The 13,917-nt window shown below is 38.9% G+C and overlaps 1 protein-coding gene across 1 annotated transcript in view; it reads left to right on the forward strand.

Annotated features, from left to right (window-relative positions):
* ANKRD31 (ankyrin repeat domain 31) overlaps window positions 1-13,917 on the forward strand; it is a 259,980-nt gene that overhangs the window by 168,820 nt on the left and 77,243 nt on the right. Inside the window, 2 exon segments of the mRNA XM_066237559.1 lie at window positions 2,376-2,513; window positions 3,750-3,892. Coding sequence (XP_066093656.1) covers window positions 2,376-2,513; window positions 3,750-3,892 — 281 coding nt within the window.

Below are 13,917 nucleotides of genomic sequence, written 5' to 3' on the forward strand. Positions count from 1 at the left end.
TATGCCTGGTTGCTGGCATTTAGGAAATAGGGCAGGGTAAGGGTCTGAGGTTTAATGCAGTGTCCCTCAAACCTTATCTTGCATCAGTCACATGGAAAGCCTGTTTAAACATTGCTGGACTCTACCATCAGTAATTCTGATTCATTAAGTGTGTTATCTATTAGTGCGTAAAAAATTATCACAACTTAGGTTAAAACAACTTATTATTTTTTTACAGAGACAGAGTCAGAGAGAGGGATAGATAGGGACAGACAGGAAAAGAGAGAGATGAGAAGCATCAATCATCAGTTTTTCGTTGCGACACTTTAGTTGTTCATTGATTGCTTTCTCATATGTCCCTTGACCATGGGCCTTTAGCAGACCGAGTGACCCCTTGCTCGAGCCAGCGACTTGAGTCCATGCTGGTGAGCTTTTACTCAAACCAGATGAACCTGTGCTCAAACTGGCAACCTTGGAGTCTCAAACCTGGGTCTTTCCGCATCCCAGTTCGACTCTCTATCCACTGCACCACCACCTGGTCAGGCTTATCTTTTATTATTATCTCATAGTTTGTGTAGGTGAGTAATTGGGCAATGCTTAGCCAGGTCCTCTGCTCAGGATCTTTCACAGGCAGCAGTCAAGGTGTTGGCCAGGAGTGGGGTCTCATCTGAAGGCTCAACTAGGGAAGGATCCACTTTCAAGCTCATGTGATTGTTAGCAAAATTCAGTTCCTTTAGGGTTGTGGCCATTCTGTGGCTATCCTCAGTTTTTTGCTTCATGAGTTCTTTCAAGGTGCCACTTGCTTCATAAAAACATGCTGAATCCAATAGTCTACTAGCAAGTCTACTAGTAAGACAGGAAATGTTACGATCTTTTATAACCTAATCAAGGAAATGGAAAACCTCAATATTGAGGTATTCTATTGGTTAGAAACAAGTTTTTCAAGAGGAATGAATTATAAAAGACTATAAATATAAGGAGGAAAGGATCATCAAGAGCAATCTTAAAATCTACCCTCCCGAGTTGGCTTAGGGTGACGTAAGAATTCGCATTTCTAACAAGTTTCCCAAGTGATATGATACTTCTGATCCTGGGACTCTACTTTGAGTACTACTGGTTTAATGAATATTCTTTTTTGTTTAATCAGCCTAATTATCTACTCTGCCTGTGTCTCAGTCTGAAACTTCCCTGATGCAGTTTCTACCAAAAATAAACCTCCAGGTTCCTGGTTTAGGGATGGGGACCTGGGGTAAGAGGAATGATCACCTGGAAATTTGGGGTTGGGAAAGGCAACATGGAGTCCAGCTTTTCTATATATATTCTTTTTCAGTCAGCCTCCTTATTTCTAGCCTGTTCTACACATGCTACCTTTTATGGCACCTGATGCCTGAAGTGCTGTGTGCCTGGACTTAGGTTGGCTCCCTTCCTTTGCAAATTCCTTTGGGAGGCACTTAGGTAGAAGTATTCTCCACTCTGCCAAGTCAATTAATTTCTCCATCAGTGACTTTCCAGTTCCCCCAGTTTCACTGAAGTCTTTGTCCCCCATTGTTTCCTTTTCTATTTTCCTTTTAAAAAAATTTTTTTAAATTGCTGCGAGAGGGGAAAAGAGAGAGAGGAAGGAAAGGGGGAGGGGTGCAGAAGCAGATGGGTGCTTCTCCTGTGTGGCCTGGTCAGGAATCGAACCCAGGACTTCCACATGCCAGGCAGATGCTCTACCACTGAGCCAACCGGCCAGGGCCACTCTTCTATTTTTTTTGTATGATACTTAAAAAAGAATATTTTTGCTATTATTTTAGCATCATTTGGGGAGGAAATAGAAAAGATCAGGTAGTCAGTTTTACTATTTTTATCAATAGTTTGTCTAGCTGTGTTGTCAGGAAAATATTTTTAAAATATTTAGATAATGTTACTGTACTTCATATTTTATGAAAAAAAAAACCCCAAAAACCCCAAGAGGCCATAGTTTGGTTCTTGGCATCTTATGTTATTAGAAACAAATCCTTAGAGGTAGAGACTAGCTGTAGAAAAGAATTTTAATGAAATCATAATTATTGTTTGTTTTAGGAAAAAAACTTAATCCATTGCCAAAAGACTGCTGAGTATGAAATGAATGTAGAAGTCCAAATTTATTTGTTTTAATTAAGCATAGGATAAGATGATTAAACCACTGCTAGAGTGAATTCAAAGTAATGTGCTTAGATGCCCTATAATTTCTTCATAAGTTTAAGAACTGTGTCTGTTATATTTTCAAATAGTAACAGTAATGGAAATATTAATTGGTGTGTGTTTCTGTGCAGTGGATATTTTAAAGAAGTTGGTATGTATTTTCTAAGCTCCTTTATAATAATCAGCATTTGACAGAAAAGATGCCTCAGTTTTGCTTGGCAAATTTACAGAAATGAAAGCAGACGGGATCAATAAAAGGAATGCCAGAGGGGAAAGCCGGCTTCATTTGGCTGCCAGAAGAGGAAATTTGTCTCTGATAAAAGTTCTAATAGAATCTGGAGCAGATGTTAATCTAAAAGATAATGCATGTTTGGATTCTTTCAATTTTAATTGTGTTTACAATTTGAACTCACAAAAATTTTAGCACATTTCATAACCCCTTCCCAATTTTGAATTTTTTTGCTATATAACCTCTAAATTTGAACAATCTTTTAAAATAATATATTAGTTGAATAGTAAGATTTATCTTAGTTCTCTCTAAGCACTAAAATAACCTTCTTTAAAACAATTTTTAACTTGCCTTTGGGATCATTCAGTGAGGGTATACAGAATGGGGAGTAAAGGAAGTTTTATTTAGGTCTTTCCCTTAAAGGCCTTAATGCTATTCCCTAACTTTGGAGATAATGCAAAATTTTTACAATTTTCTTGTCCCTTCATCCCTTTTATCCTCTGTACTATTCCTTTCTTCTCCCCTCTCTTATTTATTTATTTATTTATTTATTTAGAGAGAGAGCAGGAGAGAGAGACCGACAGGGATAGACAGACAGGAAGAGAGAGATGAGAAGCATCAATTCTTTGTTGCGGCACCTTAGTTGTTCATTGATTGCTTTCTCATACATTCCTTGACTGGGGGCTTCAGCTGAGTCAGTGACCTGTTGCTTAAGCCAGCAACCTTTGGGCTCAAGGCATCAACCATGGGGTCATGTCTATGATCCCACACTCAAGCCAGTGACACTGTGCTCAAGCTGGTAAGCCCACAGTCAAGCCAGCAACCTTGAGGTTTTTAACCTGGGTCCTCTGTGTTTCAGGCTGACACTTGATTCACTGCGCCACCACGCGGTCAGGTTTCCTTATTTTTATTTTAAACCTCCAGTTTTAAACTGAGCATGAAAGACTCTTATGTGAGGACTTCTAGAGGGAAATCTCAAAGGTTGATTGACTCACATGTCATTTTGAAAAGAAATGTGACAATGGAACAATACAAGTCTAAAAGTCAGACATGATCTTACAGTATTTTGATATCTGAGTTGAAACAAATTGATATGGTTAATATTTATGTTGGCCCCATTGTATTTAATGTTCTTTAAGTTTTCTGTTTTAGCACTTTTATAAACAAATACTTTTTATGAGATCAGTTTTTTTAAATGAAACACACATTTTAAGTCCATAGATTTCAATGTTATTTCTTTTCCACTGGTACAGTATACACATTTGAATCAATGTAGGTATTAATTACATTAGTGCAAATAAACTTAATAATGAATATATTACTTGAATGTCAATTTGTAAGCAGCAACTTGTTTTGTTTTTTCTTCTTTTTTTAGGTTGGACACCACTCCATAAGGCATCTAGTGAGGGATCTAATGATATAATTGTAGAGTTGTTAAAAGCTGGTGCTAATGTTAATTGTGAAAATCTAGATGGAATTCTGCCCTTACATGGTGCTGTTGCAAATAATCATTTAAAGGTATAGTGCACATCAGATTTGGTTCCTATTCATCTTTCTTAGAAAAATGAGTGAAGAAAATTAAGATATTTTAAATTGAGAACTCAACTGATTCCTTAAAAAATATTTTTAAAACCTTAAAATTACAAATAAAAATAACACATTGTATATAGATTGGAAAAATGATATTTTTTTATTCATTTTTTCCATTGTCTCCACTTAATTCAGGTATGTAAGTCAGAATGCAATAAAAGGGTTCAGAGGAAACAGGCTATATATCTAATACATTCCATTTTTAATTCTCTTAAATGATTTGCTGTTGTGCATAAAGGAGTCTCATTATACTAATGATACATATTACAAGTAGACTTTTTTTTTTAACTCAGAATTACTTGGTCGGTTTGAGTTTTCAAAGAAATAGATTAAAACATAAGTAGCTTGTTACTTGGAGGTTTGTTGTATATTTTTCCCCTTTGTTTTTTTTTTAACAAAGGGAGGGGTGGTAAAAACAAAGGGAGGTATGGTAAAAATATCATACTAGAATCACTATTTTAGTAACACTAAATTTCAAATCTAGACTTTAAAACCCTTCAGATTTTTAAATGTAACTTTTGTTTGACAAACCTTAGGAGAAAACTTTTTTTATTATCAATGGGCAGCATAGTATTCAGTAATAATTATTGGCTCTAAAAAATAGTAAGGAAACTACCACCACCAACAACAATATAAAACCAGGGTATATATAAAAAATTCCTTGGATCCCTCACTAACACCTATTTATCTGTTTCTGCATATGTTTAAGAACCTGGTGAATTTTCTTTTTTCTTTTTTCAAGTGAGAGGAGGGGATATAGACTCCCTCATGCACCCCAACTGGGGTCTACCTGGCAACCTTCATGTGGGGCAGGTGCTCTGCCCATCTGAGGCCATGCTAGCAACCGAGCTATTTTTAGTGCTGGAGGTGGAGGCTCCCCAGAACCATCCTCAGTGCCTGGGCCAGTGTGCTCAAACCCATCAAGCCATGCCTGCAAGAGGGGAAAGAAAGAGAGAAAGAGAAAAGGGGGAGGAGAGCAGTGGAGAAGCAGATGGTTGCTTCTCCTGTGTGCCCTGACTGGGAATTGAACCCAGGACATTCACACGCTGGGCTGATGCTCTACCACTAAGCCAACCAGGCAGGGCCGATTTTTACTTAATTTTATGAAAGTATATAACCACTGTTTTCAGCCTACATGTAGTCATATGAAAGAATAGTATTACTGAATTTATGATTTGAGACAAAAGCTATAAGCTAATGATTAAGAATGTTACCAGATGGGTGGGCTAATGTCCAAGGTGGTTTCCTTTGAGCAAATAAATTCTGTTGCCTTTAAGATATTTACATTAAAAAAGAAGAGACAAAAATCTGAATATGATTTTGAAATGGAAGAAAAGAAACAGGAAGAATGATTAAAGTGATTAACTTACTGGCTATTTGTACAGGGAAAGGCCACTTAAAGTGAAACCACTTAAATAAGGGTCAAAATTTTATAGTGGGAAAATCAGGTTTTAGGATAATATCCTTAAAAATACAATATAAAACAAGGAAAATAAAGGGTTCACCAACACTACCCCTACATTTGGAAATTTATTAAAAGAACTTATAAAACTCAGCTATTGTTACAATGTGGCTAAGATTTATTACAGCAATGTAGTAAGGCTATACAGCCAGGTCATCACAGGATAAGACACAGGTGGAGTCTGGAGGTATCCATGTGATGCATTTGTTATGCTCTTTCTTAGGAGAGGTCACATAGAGCATACTCTTTCCCCAGCAAGGAAAATGTAGCAATATTAATGCAATGTTTCTGTCCAGGGAAGCCCATTAGAAACTCAATGCTCAAGGTTTATACTGGAGACTAGTCATGTAGACATCCTCTTTCTCTAGCACATACTAGAGTTCAGACTTCCAGGAAGCATAAACTACATTATTTGTTCAGTTTAAGCACAGTGAACCACCCTTATCAATTAAGGAAAATTATATGAGTGTAGACTAGTGTTTACCTGCCAGTGTGTTACAGGAAACACAGGAAGCGAGTCCTGGCGGACAAAGATGCTCAGACAAGTGCTGGAGGAAGGGGAGAGGGTTATTAGCTGGCAGAGCAGCACAACCCAAAAAAAGGCAACAAAGCATGAGCTCCCTGAAGTCAGCTTCCTGTGTCTTACATACCTTTGCAGTTTTAGCTTTCACATAAAATGTGCCTGATTTCTTGGACCTCTTTGTGTGTATGCCTACGTGACCTTTGAGTCTCTGGGAGGGGAGGGGGCATGATGGGAGGTTTGGACTGTCTGTCCTTGACTACTCACATATCCCGTTTTTCTTGCTGGTGCTGAAAGTTATTTCAGGGAGCTAATAAAGGGGCTACAAAGCTGTGGTTTGTTACTTTTCAAACTACCTAACTCAGTCAGCCCTTCCTCCCTTAAGTGCACAGATGCCAGCTAAAGGCTAACCTTGTAAGCAGCCTTTCTGGATAGCAGTTACAGGCCAGCTATGTTAACTCTTTCCTAAACAGTATTGTATTTAGGTTCCAATTGAAACATATACTTAATTTCTAGAACAGGAAAAGACTGTATAAAGAAATTTTGTTGGCCTAATTTTTCTGACAAAGTTATTGAATAACACATGGGACATCTTTTATTTTATACCATGACCTCAAAAGAGGTTTTTTGGGGTTTTTGTTTGTTTGTTTGATTTTTCTGAAATGAGAAGTGGGGAGGCAGAGAGACAGACTCCTGCATGAGCCCGACCAGGATCCACCCGGCTTGTCCACCAGAGGGCGATGCTTTGTGCCCATCTGGGGTGTTGCCCCATTGCAACACCAGCCATTCTAACACCTGAGCGGAGGCCATGGAGCCATCCTCAGTGCCCAGGCCAACCTTCCTCCAGTGGAGTCTTGGCTGTGGGAGGGGAAGAGAGAGAGAGAAAGGAGAAGGGGAAGGGTGGAGAAGCAGATGGGCACTTCTCCTGTGTACCCTGGCCAGGAATCGGACCCGAGACTTCCACATGCTGGGCTGATATTCTACCACTGAGCCAACCAGCCAGGGCCAAAGGAGGTCTTTTAAAAAAAATTTGAGAGGCAGCGCAAATTTTTTCTATGCCCTCATTAATTCTTTCATATTCAAATTCTGTGATTTTTTTTTTTTTTAGGTTAACAATTTTCCCTATCAGTTTCTCATTCATTTCTGGCTTCACAGGTGCTTTAAGCATTTCTCCAACATTATTTTAATGTATGATATTAGGAAATCCTACATCTGTGAATTCTGACTTTGTAATCAATTTGTAGTGTATTTCTATTTTGTTGTTGTCTGTTAACATTATCAGTGTCCAGTGGCAAATTGACAAACAATCAGAAAGATTTTGGTTTGATGGATGAGAAAGATGCCATGTTAATGATCAGGTCAAATTTTGTAAGTGTTCTTGCATAAGAATTTTCTAAGTTTTGTGATAAAAAAGATGCAGTACATATATACAATGGAATACTACTCAGCCATAAGAAATGATGATATATTGCCATTTACAACAATATGAATGGCTTCTGAGAACATTATACTAAGTGAAATAAATAAATCAGAAAAAGCCAAGAACTATATGATTTTATACATAGGTTGGATACAAAACTGAGACTTATGGACATAGATAAAAATGAAATGGTTACCAGGGGGAGGGGAGTAAAGAGGGGAAAATATATGGTGAAGGAAAAGGGTGATGGGCACACAACACAGTCAGCAGTTCAAATGATGTTAGAGATGTTCACCTGAAACCTGTGTACTCTTATTGATCAATTTAATCATTAAATTTAATTTCTAAGTTAAAAAACAAAAGAATCTTCCAATTTTGAAGACTCTAGCTTCCCTCATAGCAAATTGGTAACATCAAGGGATGGAGAAAATGATTACTCAGATATAGAAGGCCCTCTGTAAAAATAAATGCCTGGTGCTAAAAATTAACAATAGGAAGTAGCAGAAGGGGAATTTGGGTTAGTGGATAAAACACCAAGCTTGATATTGAAAAACTTGAATTCTAGGTCTAGTTCTGCTGCTTGAAAAGAGATATCTTTACCCCTAAAATAAAGAACTTGATCTTGAGCTATACTGTCTTACTCTGTAGCCACTAGCCACATGTGGCTACTTAAATTACTTAAAATTAATTGAATTCAGATTTTCAGTTGGATTAGCCACATTTCAAGTACTCAGTAGCTATGTGCAGCAAGTAGCTACCCATATTGAACTTTGCAGATTAAAACATTTCTCTCATCACAGAAAATTCTGCTAAATAGTGCTCTGGTCTAAAGCAGGGATTGTTAAATATTTCTTGTAAAGGGCTATATAATAAACAGTTTAGGTTTTCTGGGCCACCCCGTCTTTGTTGCAGCTAATCAACTGCTGTTGTAGTGCAAAAGCAGCCATAGATAATATATAAATGACTGGATGTAGCTGCTTCAATAAAATTTTATTTATAAAATCAGGCAGCAGACTGGATTTGGCCAGTGGGCTATAGTTTGCTATTGCTTGCTCTAGAGCAGGGGTCCCCAAACTACAGCCCACGGGCCGCATGCAGCCCCCTAAGGCCATTTATCTGGCCCCCACCTCACTTCCGGAAGGGGCACCTCTTTCATTGGTGGTCAGTGAGAGCAGCATAGTTCCCACTGAAATACTGGTCAGTTTGTTGATTTAAATTTACTTGTTCTTCATTTTAAATATTGTACTGTTCCCGTTTTATTTTTTTACTTTAAAATATGTGATATGTGCAGTGTGCATAGGGATTTGTTCATAGTTTTTTTTATAGTCTGGCCCTCCAACGGTCTGAGGGACAGTGAACTTGCCTCCTGTGTAAAAAGTTTGGGGACCCCTGCTCTAGAGGGTCACTTACGTTCTTTTACTTACAGTGGTGATATAGACAGTTTGCTTTTGGAGTAACCTTCCATATGTATATTGCATTTATTCTCAAGAGAAATATTCTACGTGAAAAGAAGATTGTATTTTTAATGGTATGTTAGTTCCCTTGATACTGATATATTGTTAACATCTTTCCTCATATTTTCATTAACTTTTTCTCTATGTGAGAATTCTTCTATCATTGGCTCAGTTTATTTCTGGCTCATTTTTTCTCTGTTTCTTTATCTTGAGATAGAATATAAATAGATAAACTAAAAAGATTAAAAAGAGCGAAAGAGATAGACCTATTACACCATATAAATTTAATTCTTAGATAACTTTTTGCTATTGCATGACTACATACAAAATTTTTCAATACCCTATTTTCTTTTTCTTTTTTTTTTTTTTTTGTATTTTTTTGAAGCTGGAAACGGGGATAGACAGACAGACTCCCGCATGCGCCTGACCGGGATCCACCCGGCACGCCCACCAGGGGGCGATGCTCTGCCCACCAGGGACGATGCTCTGCCCCTCTGGGGCGTCGCTCTGTCGCGACCAGAGCCACTCTAGTGCCTGGGGCAGAGACCAAGGAGCCATCCCCAGGGCCCGGGCCATCTTTGCTCCAATTGGAGCCTCGCTGCAGGAGAGGAAGAGAGAGACAGAGAGGAAGAAGAGGGGGAGGGGTGGAGAAGCAGATGGGTGCCTCTCCTGTGTGCCCTGGCCGGGAATCGAACCCGGGACTTCTGCACGCCAGGCCGACGCTCTACCACTGAGCCAACTGGCCAGGGATGCCTATTATATTCTTCAACTTTTAATTTCATTTTATATTTATTCTCCAAGATGGTCATGTAGTCTACCTTGTAAAATGTAGAAAACAAAAGCATAAGAAAAAGGAGAGTGAGAGAAAAAGATATAAGAAAAAGATAAAAAGTGGGTGGGGATGAACATTCACCTTTGGACAAGATGGAATAGCAAGGACAAGATATACCCTTAACCATTAGAGAAATGATGTTATATAAAATCACAGTTTTGAGACCTTGGACAATATGCAGCACAGCGCAGTGATCCCTGAGAGAAAGGAAGCAAATGAAAGAAATTCTATGATTTCCTCACCTTATGGACTCAGAGGAAGTTTCCAGGCAGAAGCATGAGGAGGGAGAAATAAACAGCCCTATCGTCTCAGTAAGTTGAAGAAATAGAATTTGGAGTTTTAAAGGCTGCAGCAGCTAGAATTTATGGCCAAAATACCAGAAAGGACCTGCACAAAAAACTCTCTAGAGATTTGAAGGGGAATTCCCTTGATTTTTGCCTGATCTACAAATGTGTGTAAGAAAATTATGTAAGGTTAGGCAAAGAGCCAGCAGTGAGGATTGACTGAACCATTGCTGTTGCCTTAGAATAGTTCATGTTCCTGCCAGCCACAGTAGAAAGACCTCTTTTTTTTTTTTTCTGTATTTTTCTGAAGCTGGAAATGGGGAGGCAATCAGACAGACTCCCGCATGCGCCTGACCGGGATCCACCCGGCACGCCCACCAGGGGGCGATGCTCTGCCCATCTGGGGCGTCGCTCTGTCGCGACCAGAGCCACTCTAGCGCCTGGGGCAGAGGTCAAGGAGCCATCCCCAGTGCCCAGGCCATCTTTTGCTCCAATGGAGCCTCGGCTGTGGGAGGGGAAGAAAGAGACAGAGAGGAAGGAGAAGGGGAGGATGGAGAAGCAGATGGGTGCCTCTCCTGTGTGTCCTGGCCGGAAATCGAACCTGGGACTTCCGCTCGCCAGACTGACGCTCTACCACTGAGCCAACTGGCCAAGGCAGAAAGACCTCTTAAAATACGGAGTCACCAAGTGGAGGAGGGCATTTCTTGCATAGTTGGATCAAATTAGACTAAAGATTTCTATGGGCCTACCTTAACACTTCACCAAAAGTATCAAAACTATCATACTGATTTTAAGTAACCTAACTCTGTCTCAGGATGAAGCCCAGCAACATCTGAAGGAATACAGTTAAATCTAGTGTTTGGCAATATAAAAGTCACACTGTCTATCAACCCATCCAAAAATTTCAAAATACCAAAAGTAGGAAATATTTACAACCAGAAGAAAAAATGAACCAATCAAAATAGACCCAATGATGACATATAATAGAATTTGCAGAAAAGAGTCTTAAGACAGGTACTGTGATTATACTCTATGTGGTAGGTAGAAGTCTAAGATGGTTTTAAGAGTCTCACCCACTGCCCAATGTAAACTATAATTCCCCCCCTTTGAATGTGGGTGGGCCCAACCTAATCAGGTAAGGCCTTTAAAAGAGGAAAGCTTTAAAGAAAGCCATGTGACAAGGAACTAAAGGAAGCCAGGAACTGAGAGCAGTCCCCAGCCTGTATCCAACAAAAATACAGGAATTTTAGTCATATACATACAAGGAAATGAATTATACCTAAAACCAGTGAGCTTGGGAAAGGACCCTAAGCCTTAGATGAGAATCACAGATCATGCTGACACTTTTATTTTTGCCTGGTGAAGACTGAGCAAACAGCTTAGCCACACCATGCTTAGATTTCAGACCTATAAAACTGTGAGGTAATAAATTTGTATTATTTTAAGCCATCACATTTGTAGTAATTCATTATGTAGTAATAGAAAACTAATACACTTAATACGTTCAAGAAGATAAAAGAAAACAGAAATATGATAAGAAAAATGGAAGACATAATTAAGGCAAACTTCTGAAGGTGAAAATAAAATATCTAAAATAAAATTTTCATGAAGTAGATTAATAACACATTAAATTCTAAAAAGTAAATATGGTGAAATTGAAGATAAAGTAATATAAATGATCCAAAATGAAACTCAGGGAGAAGAAATACTGAAAACAAAAAACAAACAGGACATCAGTGAACTGTAAAATAGTACAAGCTGTGTAGCACATATGCAAGCTTAATCTCCAAATGAAAGGGGTGGTCAGAAAAAATATTTGGAGCCTCCATTAGGAAACCTACCTACAGTAAGTTGCTGGAGAAGCCTCACCTGCAGATCTTCCTAATTGACTCACAGGTACCCCAAATGCTCTACATAATTCACCCACATCCCAATTCTCTGTTCCCCTCAACCCCCATGGTTGGGCTCCCAGTGTGCACTTTTGTGTTCAGCAAGAGTGAGCCTTTGCAGATAGTAAGCAAGCACAGAAAGCTGTACAACTGTGGATTTCCAGGAACCACCTTAGGAAAAACAAGCAAGAACTTGTCAACACCTTGGCTTAGCTTTGCAGAGATCAAGAGAAGGTTTACAATCTTAAGAAACCTCCCCCCCACCCCATACACACACACCAAGAAGTGTGGATTTAGCACATCCATAGAAAATGTGAGAAAGCCTCACAATCTCTTGATGGACTGGCAGGTGACGAAGATACCTCTCTCCCAAAGCTGGTTAATAAAGACTAGAGAAGATGACTGCTTCTTCACGTTAAGACAGCATTGCAAGACTTCAAGGAACACAAAAAGCCAAGGAAACATGACTCCACTAAAGGAACGAAATAATTTTTCAGTAACCAATCCCAAAGAAATGGAGATCTATGAATTGCCTTACAAAGAATTTAAAATAATTGTGGGGTTTTTTTTTGTTTTTTGTTTTTGCTTTTTTACAGAGACAGAGAAAGTCAGAGAGAGAGATAGGGACAGACAGACAGGAAAGGAGAGATGAGAAGCATCAATCATTAGTTTTTTGTTGGACATTGCAACACCTTAGTTGTTCATTGATTGCTTTCTCATATGTGCCTTGACCGCGGGCCTTCAGCAGACTGAGTAAGCTCTTGCTGGAACCAGGGACCTTGGGTCCAAGCTAGTGAGCTTTTTGCTCAAACCAGATGAGCCCGAGCTGAAGCTGGCGACCTCAGGGTCTCGAACCTGGGTCCTCGGCATCCCAGTCCAGCGCTCCATGCATTGCGCCACTGCCTGGTCAGGCTAAAATAATTGTTTTAAGGAAGCTTGGTAATCTACAAAAGAGCACTTAATAAACTTAAGAAAATCAGGAAAATAATACATGAACAAAACGAGGTTCAACAGAAATATCATAAAAAGGAAACTTTTTCTACATAAAGATTTGTACTCAAATATTCATAGCAGCTTTGTTCATAAAAAGCTACTAGAACTCAAATGTCTATCATTTGGTAAATCAATAAATTGTTAAAAGTACCAAACTATCTTTTTCCCCTTTTAAAATTTATTTTGGAGAGAAAGAAAGGGAGAAACATCAATTTGTTGTTCCGCTTATTTATACGTTTATTGGTTGATTATTATATGTGCTCTGACCAGGTATCGAACCCATAACCTTGGTGTGTCTGGACGATGTTCTAACTGAGCTACCGGGCCAGGACCTGTTTTTTCTTAGAAACATCTTTATTACGAGTGGCCTTTGACATTTCTCTTTATATATAGAAGAATTTGTGTAACTTTCATTCATTGATCTAACACTGTTTTCAAGGTAGGAAGCAAGTACTATCCTTTTTTTTTTAAAGATTTTATTTGTTGATTTTAGAGAAAGGAGAAAGAGAGAGGAATGGCAGGGGAAGGAGCAGGAAGCATCTACTCATAGTTGACCAGGCAACCCCAGGGTTTCAAACCAGCAACCTCAGCATTTTAGGTAGATTTATTATCCACTGCGCCATCACAGGTCAGGCACAAGTACCATTCTTAGAGACATCTTTATTATAAGTGTTTTTAAACAGTTCTCTATATGCATTGCAAAATGGGTATAAATCCCATACACTGGTATAACATTGTCCTCATCACAGTTAGCAAGTAGCATTCTTAGAGACATCTTATTACAAGTGTTCTTACATAGTCTACATCAGGGGTCTCAAACTCACGGCCCACAGACTAATCCATGAAGTTCAAAATATTTTGGATAAAATTAAGTAAGCCCGTGGATTAGTCTGCGGGCCGCACAAAATTGTTCGGCGGGCCGTGTGTTTGAGACCCCTGGTCTACATGCATTGGAGAATGGGTGTAACTTCCACTCACTGGTATAAATTGTTCTTATACTAGCTGGCAAGTAGCCAGAACAAACTATTGATACACACAATTATCTGGATTAATCTAAAAATTATCATGCTAATTACAAGAAGCCAGACACAAAAGGTCA

The sequence above is a fragment of the Saccopteryx bilineata genome, chromosome 6 (genome assembly GCF_036850765.1).
Source record: "Saccopteryx bilineata isolate mSacBil1 chromosome 6, mSacBil1_pri_phased_curated, whole genome shotgun sequence".
Taxonomy (NCBI): Eukaryota; Metazoa; Chordata; class Mammalia; order Chiroptera; family Emballonuridae; genus Saccopteryx; species Saccopteryx bilineata.